A 10,233-nucleotide genomic window follows, 5' to 3' on the forward strand; every position below is an offset into this window, starting at 1 on the left:
GTGGATGCTGTGAAGCGAGCAGTTCATTATCGGCTACACTTTTGTAACCGGGAACCCAGGCGGGGTGCATTTGGTTCCGTTTCGCCAGGCTATTCAACCGTTCTCTACAATCCTGCACCAGTAGCGATTTGAACTCATAGGCAGAGATTGTTTTAAGTGCCGCTTGACTATCGCTAAGTTTGGTTATATGTTCGTTACGTTAGTTGCGCTGGAGGTATATCTCTATGAATCGACTTATTTCAAAGACTTCTGTCTGAAAAATGCAAGGAATCAACCTGCTCCAATTCCCTCCAACGTTTCTTAACTGTCGGTGTACCTCTTGATTATGTTATCCTTAAGCAGCAGCACGAGAGTGGAATTATTCCATTCAGCCTTGCTGCTAAGGGTAACCTTGAATTTCATAGTGAAGTTTACCCTTTTGGTTATGCTGTCCTTTGGGATAAGAGCCCATGCTATTACCCTACTTAATTCTAACATCCACTGGGATGAGATCACCTTACCTCTGCCACACCCTTCTGTTGTCATTTTGAGTAGTGTGTGTTTGGCCATTTGATCGAATTCTAGGAGAAATAAACATGGGAACATTTTGTTGCTGAGAAGGAATTCGTTACTCAACGCCTAAAAATCAAGTCTAGGGTTGTTGAAAGTCAGATCTTATATGGTTAATTGTCGAAATGTTTATTGTTCTACGCTTAGCCTGACTTTCATACGATTTGAAAAGAACTTGCTTATTGATATGTATAAAAGTATCACTAGAAGAAGATAGACATTCACAACTGCACTGCACTATGAGGAGTTGACGAACGATTTTTTGGTGGTGGTATGTCCCTCACTAAGAAACTGCGAAAGAGCTGAAATGCCGCTAAAAAATGGTTGAATGCTTCGAATTCCTCGGATAGATCTTCATCTACCAAAACAGTGCGAACGTAAGGACGATTTTGATTGAGACTTCGGGATTTAAATGATTTTGACTGAAACCATAAGTAATATATTTTGTGGTAGCTGTGCTGATCCAGCACTTTTGTAGTCACGGCAATCATTAAAGCCGCCAGTATCGAGTTTATTAGCACTAAATAGGGGACTCCTGATATTCCGGAAACATTAAGCCCGGCCGACGAGAGAAAAATCGAGTGTAGCGATAAAAATATGGGGACCCCCACCCTTTTGCTTTCAATTAGTCGCGCAGAAATTGCAAAACTACAAGAAGGCTTTCTATATTTTCAACTTCAGCGTTGATGTCTTGGATCCGGAAAACATTTTTCACAAATAGCTTGATGGCATTGATTCTGGCAGACCAACTTGTATTAAAAAGACATCGAAGTGGGTTGGGTACTTGAGATTTCAGAATTTCCCGTTGTGTGCTGGTGCTGAAAATTTTGAAACATTTTTGATCGGCACCAAAAAAGTTATTACTAGAAGACAGCATGCAGCCGAGCGATTCCAGCCTAACTCAACGTGTGGACACAACAGGGACGAAGAATTGAGGAGGGAGCAAGATAAAGGAGCGAATTGAACAATCTATGTATATCGAACTGGCAACACTCGCGGTGCAAGTCTGTACTCAATGTCTTCTGGCGCATGCGCAATTGCGCTACAATTTTTTCTCGGTAAAGAAATTATTTTCTTCTAAATGATTCTATTCTTAATTTGGATCTCTCAATTTGTATGCCGGCTATATGCTATAGTGGCCCGATCTGAACAATTTCTTCAGAAATATGCCTTGAATGAAAGGAAGACAGCAAACATTTATTTGAATATTACTAAACATCATATTACAGTTGTCGTTATACATACATATGTGTGTCATATTTATTGTATTATTCTTATAGTAAAATATACAAAGCGCCCACATATAAATCAATATATACGCATAGAATAAATTGAGCGATATTCGCAAAATTATTAATCATTGTTCTAAAAAGCGTTTATATTCCGCTAAAATTTGCTCCTCCTGCAGTAGAGGCAAATCGAGGTAGTCCTGCTCATTCGATGTGATATCCTCATTGAAACGTTCGTATGCCTTGAGAGATTCCATTTCGTTCTTCACCTTTCCCAAAGCCGTATTCACAAGCGAACCAATGCCGCTTGATGTGGAAGGCGTATCGTCACGGGCGATGGCAATTTTTGCTGCTTCAGATATGCGCTCCATCTGTTTCACAAGCTCCTCTTCGTTTCCAAATATTTTAACAAGAAAATCAAGCGCCTTCTCCATATCGTTGGAGGTTGTTTCGAGAGCAACGCGTGTCATGTCTTCGTTAAAACCAAGTTGTTTTAGCTGAAATGGCAATTATATTCAAAACCTCCAATACAGTGTAAATATAAAATAACTCCACGTACCTGTTCTAATAAGTCAGTATCCGCATTTTCTTTCTTTGGCAAGTTTTTCAAGAGTTCGTCACTATTGGTTTGCAACAAATCCAGCTGTAAAGTGGCATAATCTTTAATATTCTATACATTAATGTCACAATTTAGTCATTTACCGCTCGCTGCAGATCATTATTACACTTTTTTAGCGCCGCAACAACAAGATCATGTGAAAATCCCATTTCCATTAGAGTGCAGACACTGCGCGGGTTCACCCAATCTTTGTCGCTGTTTTTCCGCGTTAACTTCGAATTTACTTTGCGCTCTTTATGCGAACGTTCACGCGCGTCGCGTTTCTTCTCCCTACGATCATGTATAAAGTTGATAGCCTGCTCCAAATTGCCACTACACGCACGCAAACCCAAACGCGCTTCAAACGGTTCATAACCCATTTCAACCAGTGTTTCAACAGCGCTGTCGTCCACTTTTAATTCGCGCAATTCACGGCCAGCAACCTCTAACCGTTCGTAGGCCTCATCACGTCGATTCTGGTGGAAAAGTACGACACCCTGCAGCAGGTGGAGGCGCATCAGAAGTGCCCGCTCCGGACATGCATTCCCTTTGAGTGCAATGAGGCGATTCATATTCTCACCGTAGCTACGACGAAAACTTTGCTCGCAAATATCCAAGCGTCGTTGAGCATCGGGCAATTGCGTTACGTTCTAAAAATGTGATGGAAGCTTTATGTTTATTTAATTCTTCACTTTTCATAGTTGCAACATACCTTGAGGCATAAATAGCACCAAACAATATCGAGATTTACCAGGGCATAGTTGTCTACTGACTCTAGAAATCCAGAATTGCAGGTAGTAAATTTCTCATCAGCTTCGAGCAGCAGAATCAATGCTTCGTCGTAATGTTGTCTTTTGATGGCGGCGCGCGCCTTTTCACAGAAACCCATCGCCATCAAAAGTGCACGATTCTCATTTGGAGGTAGGAACACAGGATTGCCATCTTGATCCTCCATCTATGAACAATGTTTTATATACATATATTAAAAGTTTATGGTTAGTTTGATTTTATACGCACCTCAAACAACTGCCGCTTTGAGTCTACTATTGCTTCGACATCCATTTTAATTTTTCGTATGCGATCATACATGGCATCTTTGGAATTTGTTTCATCACGATCGATCTCACTGATAATAACCATTAGCTGCTGATTATTTTTCAGACCTATAAATTTAGATATTGAAATTTTAAGAACTGTGACATTTGATTTGAAATGAAAGCTTACTCTGCGCATTGAGTGTTCTATCTGGATCAATAATTTTCCCGGCAGATATGCATTTGACACGATTTGGGTCATTCAACTGTAGTTTTTCGGCAATACGACTTTGTAATTCCTTGCCCAACGCATTCAAATCGCATTTAACTTCGAGCATATTTTGCGTACCTTCTTGGTTGTTGATGCGCCTAACGCTGAACGTAGCGAGTCCTACACGCAGCCAAAATATTGAACTAGTTCTTAATAGAAAAATCCTCGTTTACTTACCAGTCTCATTGAACTCTTTTCGTGCAGCCAATTTTCGTAAAGCACCATCTTGCAGCTCTGTTAGCGCTAGTTTGCAGTTTGATATACTGAGGCTCAAATTCGTGCTAAAATCTTGTGCGAGCAGCTGAATTTTAGAACATTTAATTTAATTGTCTAATTTTTATAAATGTTAGAGTAAACTCACATCAATTTCCGATTCTATGCTGCCAATATCTGAGAAATAATATGGTTCTTCCCACAATTTAATGCCCAACAGCTGTAGTCGTGCTCTAACCTGTATGATGACATTGTCTATGTGGGACATGACGTCGTAAATATTTAGAGTTTTAAAAAAGACGGTATTTCTCCTAGCCTGTTGTAAGTGGAATGACAATACAAATATTTCACAATTTCATCGGTAGAAAAATTTTTCTGTATTTTGTTTTTATATTTACCTTCTCTATTTTTTTTACCTGATCATCAGCTATTGACAACAGAATTTGATTCGTAAACATATGGCCATCACACGCAGGGTTGCATGTAGTGTTACCAGAAAATCTTAACAAATAAAAAGCCCCCAGCGGTTTGTCTAAGTCAAGTGAACTACTCCATATAAATTGAAAGAGAATAGGAAACACATGATATCAAAACTATTTCTTATTGATTTTTAAGTTTTTAATTATTGCTTAAGAGAATTTCATTCTTCCGAATAGAATTTCTTAAAACTGTTTTCCAACTTAAAGAAGAAATAATGGTATTTAAGTGAATTTTTTCTTTTTTATACACATGTATATTGTATGTACAATTTTTAATTGATATATTTCAGCATTTTGTGTCAGTTATCACACTATTATTAATTAAAAAATAATGTTTTTTTTGTTCTTGAATGTTTCTTCGTTTTTATTTGTAAACAATAGTTTTTTTAATTTACACATCATTGCTTACACAGACGTTGTGTTTGGATTGTGAGTTGGGTAATGCTTTCATAAAGCGTGCACTGAACATACTTCGCGTTCAAAACAATTTCATATTTTTACTGACATTTGTCGTTACGCATGAATGCTTATCAACGCGGAAAGGGGTCGTTGCACAAATATATTGTACACTGCGCCCAGTAAAAATTCAAATTGTGTTGTAGTGGACAAACAAAATTCCAAACAAGTGACAGTGAGTTTTCGACATTGTGGAAAGAAAAGAAGAAAATTTTGAAACATACGCATAAAAATTGAAGTTTATGAAGGTGAAAGAAAGCTTTTCGTGTTGAATTCTATCAACATGGCTAATGCGAACATGGATATGAGAGCCAACCTGACCGATTTATCTAAACTGCCAGTCAAGGAGTTCGAGAAGCATTTCCGTGACTGGATGGAACGCGACGATGTGGCGCGGTCATTACAAGCAAAATTGCGAACCGATCTCATATCAAACTTCAACAAAACTGCATTAGGTGAGTGTCGTCCACATGGATAAAGGGACTGATATCATTAAAGAGGTTTATAAATGCATGATTTGGAATTATGTTGTCTTACACATGTATACTTAGCAATACGAAATGGGATTTCATTCATAATTAGTTTTGTTTACATTTCTGTTTGAGCCTTCATTCATGGCGTTGCCATAGCAGCAGTCTTTATCGATAATATTTTTGTCGGCAATGCAGTGTCGAGGTATTTGCATCAGTGATGGAAAAATACGTTGCGAAAATATTTAAGAAACACGGAATAATAATATTATTTTATTTCAGGACGTCAAATTTTGGCACAAACTACAACAACCACCACCGGTGGTTCCGCGCAGCGCCTGACACTCTCGCCATTGGTGTTGGCGCTAAACACGCTCGTTGCTGAATTTCTCTATGCACAAAACTGCCATTTTTCCTTGTCAGTCTTCTGCACCGAGGTTCCATTTCGAAACACACTTCCGGACTTTGAGAGCTCGCCGCACTTCCGGTTCAGCGGTGAAGAAATCAAAGAAATTTTAGAAGCCATATTTAGTAAAGCACCTCAAGAGACTCCATTTAAAAATAGTATTATTAGAAAATATGAACACAATAAAAATATATCACTGTTGATGGTGATCCTCCGATATTTATTGAGACAGAAGGAGGAATACGCGAAGAGAATTGCTTCTATTAAACCTGGCACAGCAACAGAAGGAACGCAAACTGTCGAACAGAACAATACAACACAAGAACCGGAACGTCGGCCGCCACCAAACGACTCATTAAAAGCAAGTTATGCGAAAAATGAGATACCGAGCACCAACATAAGATACCTCAACAAATATTTAGTGATACTTTCCACCAAAGTAAAGGAAATGTCTGAGCAACTAAACGACTTGCGATATACCCGCGGCAGCTTACCGTCTACACGTCTTGCCAAAAGCGTAAGGACTCGTCGTTACGAGAAGTTAAACCACAGTTTAGAGCGAGTAACGAGTCAACTGAAGCATATGACGCACACCAAACGCAAGAACAAGCAAGTGGGCGCAGTTGTCTCAGCAGTCGACGCGTTGGCGACACAGTTTACCAAGTGCGTCGAAAGTTTCAGATCGGTTTCGAAGGAGCTGATCGCCAGCAATGAGAAACAAAGTCAATTGCAACATATCTTGCCAACAAAGCCAGTGCTTTCTCAAGCCGCAGTGCAGGTAGATCTTTCCAACGGACGGCCGAACTGTGCGGAGCATAAAAAGGCGACAGCGGAAAAATCCTACACCGATTGGGTGCATGAGATGCGACATACAAGGAACGGACAGAAGTTTTTAGATAGAGTAAATATTTCACCGTTATTTTGTATAACTATTACATATTTACATTATAATTGTAGATAGAAGTTTCACTAAAGAAAGCGCTAAATAAGCAGCGCGAGCTGCTGCGGAAGGAATCCGACCAGAAACTAAGACACCAAAAAGAATTGCTTAAAATACAATATAAGGAAAAATTAATGGAGGTAAAGGTTTTTAAGAAAGATTTCCAACGTACCTAAAATAAATTAGTTTTTTCCGCCAACAGCACGTCTCTCGTCTTCCACAATATGACTATTCCAACGAAGCGCGAATGCTCAACGAGAGTATTGGACAGCAATTGAAAGAGTTCGAGAGTCGACATGCAGAACTTCTGCAGAAAATTGAAGATGTACACAAGACTGAAGCCAATAATTTACCCACTGCCGAAGCAGAAAAAGAGGACGCAGCGAATGCTAATGCACAAGCCGATATGACAGATGAAATCGTGCGCAGAGTTGTTAAGGAAATGGTACTACAATATTAAAGGACTCGAAATTATTGGAATGTTTTATTTTTAATTTACCGTACATTCTTTAAGGAACCCAAAATCAATCCTAGCGATCCTCAGGGCTCTAACAATATGCGGGAAATCACTGTTTCTGACACCCGAACTCGAGATCCCTTGTTAAAGGATGTGGTGAATACACAGAAGCAACTGCAGAAGATGGCCCAGAGCATTGCACAGCAAGAGCGAACTGTGGACCAAATTGTTTACGAGGCTAAGTGAGCAATACTTTTGAATTTTCTTTAAGTTTCAACTACAATCTACCTTTGTGTAGGATGCGCATTCAAGAGCTTGAGAATGAAAGCAATCAACTGGAACTGAATTTCCGAAATTATCTGGACCGACAGCGTTTGCAGGCCGAAACTATGCGCGAAGTAGTGTCCAACCTTTCCGAGAGCAATAAAAAGGATATCCCAAAAGTTGCCGACAGCTATCGCAAAACCTTAAAAGATATCCGAACATCTTCCACGCTCCGTGCGGAGAACGAACGACAGGATGTGAAAACCAAAAGCCGCCATAAAACGGTCGAATCGAAAGATTCTCTAATAGATTTAACTGACCAAGAAAACAAAAATCCGAATTTTGAGTATCGCAATGCAATTTTGGAAGCGAAAACCAAACTGTTTAAAGGTGATCGACAGTATGCTAAGATGGGTAGTGACGAGGAAGAATTCAAACCTTTGGGTTTTGAGCCATACTATTACAATCGGAATTTCGGTACTAGCGAATCCCAGAGTAATTTGATATCGGGCAATGCCCACTCATCTCAATGGAATGAAAACGCTACTAGGCATTTGATATCTGAACCACGAACGGAAGACAACAACAACAACAACACCGATACAGTGAGTGCCAGAAGCAACGGAGCTCCGCTCCATAGAGCTTATGCAGTCCTTCCAAATACTCCACAGGCAAGCATACCCACAATTAACCAACTGACAAGTAAACCAACTACCAGCGTGGCTGCTGAAGCCTCTAGAACGTCTGCTACGAAACCAATCACTACAGCGCCAGCGGCAACTATGCCAACAGTAATTGCCAAAACTACTTCGGCATCAACTGTTGTCACAGCTGCCGTTGCTGCGAATGGAGCCGATCGACACACCAACGAGCGAACACCGGATGTTTTTCATCTGGAAGCTGCTTCGCAAACATATAGCTACAATAATGACATTCAGGACAATCAAAGTGCGAGTGATCACAGCAAAAGAAGCGACAAAAGCCATAAATGTGTCGAGGAGGAGGCATCGGATACAGTTAGTAGTACGCGTAGCGTCAAAAAGGGAGGGAGTCCAAGAGGTAAAGTTGAAGATCGTGATAAAAATATCGTTGAAACTACTGTATCCACCAATCCAGTGGAGGCTACATTGAATTTGTTGGAAACTATGGAGCGAATGCATCGATTGTTCACCGAAACCCCAACAAGCGTAAAGAATGAGGAGTTGTCACATTCAAGTCCCGACCGATTACAAAAAGACAAAAGTAAACCTAAACAAAGAATACAACAAAATAATCAACAAAAGCAACATGTACTGAGCCCAAAAACTAGAAAAGGTGGCAAAACTCCAACTGTGACCAACGAGTCCCCCAGCACGTTCCATAAATACAAACAGAACAAAACGGAACGAAAGGAACGCCGAACAAAAACCATAAAAAGTGCAGAAACTCCGAAATCTAGTGGTAGATTTGTGGAAGCTTTGAACACATTTGCCAGTTCTGATGTGGATGCACGGAAGATCTCAGCGGAAAGATCAGTGCCAGCAACAAGGCCGCAGTACTATAATATTACAAGTTCAGCGACGGCAATCAACGTGCTGGCACCAACAATTTCCTCAACAACCTTCTCCATATCCGTAGATGATAACCTAAAAGAAGTGGTGAGCGAGTCATCGATCGAAATCGCTAGCATGGTCGAGGCAGTTGATGAGGAGATAGAGTTGGAAGAACTGGTTGCGGCGGTGGAAGAAGAGGAAGAGGTCGAAGAGGAGGTAGATGAAGAGTACGAACCAATGGGTACTGTTAAGGTGAGCTCATTGCCAATGCCCGCTATCGAGGAAGTGTCACGTGTCAGTTCTTCCTCTAGCAGTGCGGTTCACATGTCTGATTGCGGCGGCGGTGGCGGCGGCGCGGAACGCAGAGAGAAAAGCGATAGTGGCAGCGATTTCTGGGAGTAAAACTCCTATAACGGAAGGGTGAAGATGAGCTGCGATGTGAACAGAGATAATAAAGCAAGCAAAAAAGTTTTCAAGCCGACAGTTGATAACAGAACCTGAATCATCACTTAAGTTCGCTAATTACCAAATTTTAATTTTAATAAATTTTCAAAAATTCATCTAAATTTATCAATTTAATGTTAAAGAAAATTCTTAAGAAATTATTTGTAACAATTTACAGAATATACAAATCAAATTGTAATTAAGAAAAAAAAAAATTCTTGTTTCTGAGTTGTCAATGTGTTTGCTGAGAAGTTCTTCGCGTTTGGTTTTGTGGTCCGTCAGATTTTACAGCTTGAACTGCCGATGAGACATGGGGAACCTATTATGTATTTGTGGCTGAGAATTCGGTTCAGAGCGACTCCGAATATCAGCTGTTGTCTTGTTATGAAATAGCAAATTCCTGTCCACACTTCCATAGTTTTACAACAAAAAATTTTGCTGGAAAGTAGCTATCAAAATAAAGTATATCGAAAGAAGGAATATTTGATGGAACATTTAAATAACATTCCTAAGTCCTGAATGACCATCCACTTCGAAGGCGACAGTGTATTTCAAGGCTCATCTTGAGTGGTAGCTCAAGGTTCTTTGTTGTTTTTCTAACAGGTACTTAATCCCCGTTAAGATTGTAAGGATTAGATAAGTTGTCATCGTCGTCATCCAACCGTAGGCCCAGGCTTAGAAAACATGCTGTATGAAAGGAGTCGTACCTTAGGGAGAAGGGTGTCAGATTTGTAGGGTTAGCAGGGCATGCAAAGAGGTTAGTGTCATGCGGGGACTCGTTGCACAGTAGACATAAATATGTATATTTGATATGCCAGTGCCGATTCTGGATAAGTAGGAGTTTAACCTGCTACAGTATCTAGAACAAACGTGCGCCAGGGTCACTCTCGA

At 40.1% G+C, this 10,233-nt stretch overlaps 2 protein-coding genes across 2 annotated transcripts; one reads left to right on the top strand and one right to left on the bottom strand.

Moving 5' to 3' along the window:
- Positions 1 to 1,716: 1,716 nt before the first annotated feature.
- On the bottom strand, positions 1,717 to 4,329 carry LOC105223008 (NEDD8 ultimate buster 1). The gene is made up of 9 exons (XM_029549004.2): positions 4,293 to 4,329; positions 4,043 to 4,210; positions 3,859 to 3,982; positions 3,601 to 3,801; positions 3,394 to 3,539; positions 3,089 to 3,331; positions 2,481 to 3,026; positions 2,338 to 2,421; positions 1,717 to 2,275 (listed from the first exon to the last, which is right to left on the bottom strand). The coding sequence occupies exons 2-9, from the start codon at positions 4,160 to 4,162 to the stop codon at positions 1,907 to 1,909; spliced, it is 1,833 nt and encodes a 610-aa protein (XP_029404864.2). The 5' UTR covers positions 4,163 to 4,210; positions 4,293 to 4,329; the 3' UTR covers positions 1,717 to 1,906.
- Positions 4,330 to 4,741: 412 nt separating this feature from the next.
- LOC105223007 (uncharacterized) lies at positions 4,742 to 9,547 on the top strand. The gene is made up of 6 exons (XM_011200594.4): positions 4,742 to 5,284; positions 5,582 to 6,606; positions 6,663 to 6,785; positions 6,848 to 7,090; positions 7,160 to 7,344; positions 7,401 to 9,547. The coding sequence occupies exons 1-6, from the start codon at positions 5,113 to 5,115 to the stop codon at positions 9,298 to 9,300; spliced, it is 3,648 nt and encodes a 1,215-aa protein (XP_011198896.4). The 5' UTR covers positions 4,742 to 5,112; the 3' UTR covers positions 9,301 to 9,547.
- The last annotated feature ends 686 nt before the right edge of the window (positions 9,548 to 10,233 follow it).

The sequence above is a fragment of the Bactrocera dorsalis genome, chromosome 4 (genome assembly GCF_023373825.1).
Source record: "Bactrocera dorsalis isolate Fly_Bdor chromosome 4, ASM2337382v1, whole genome shotgun sequence".
Classification (NCBI taxonomy): Eukaryota; Metazoa; Arthropoda; class Insecta; order Diptera; family Tephritidae; genus Bactrocera; species Bactrocera dorsalis.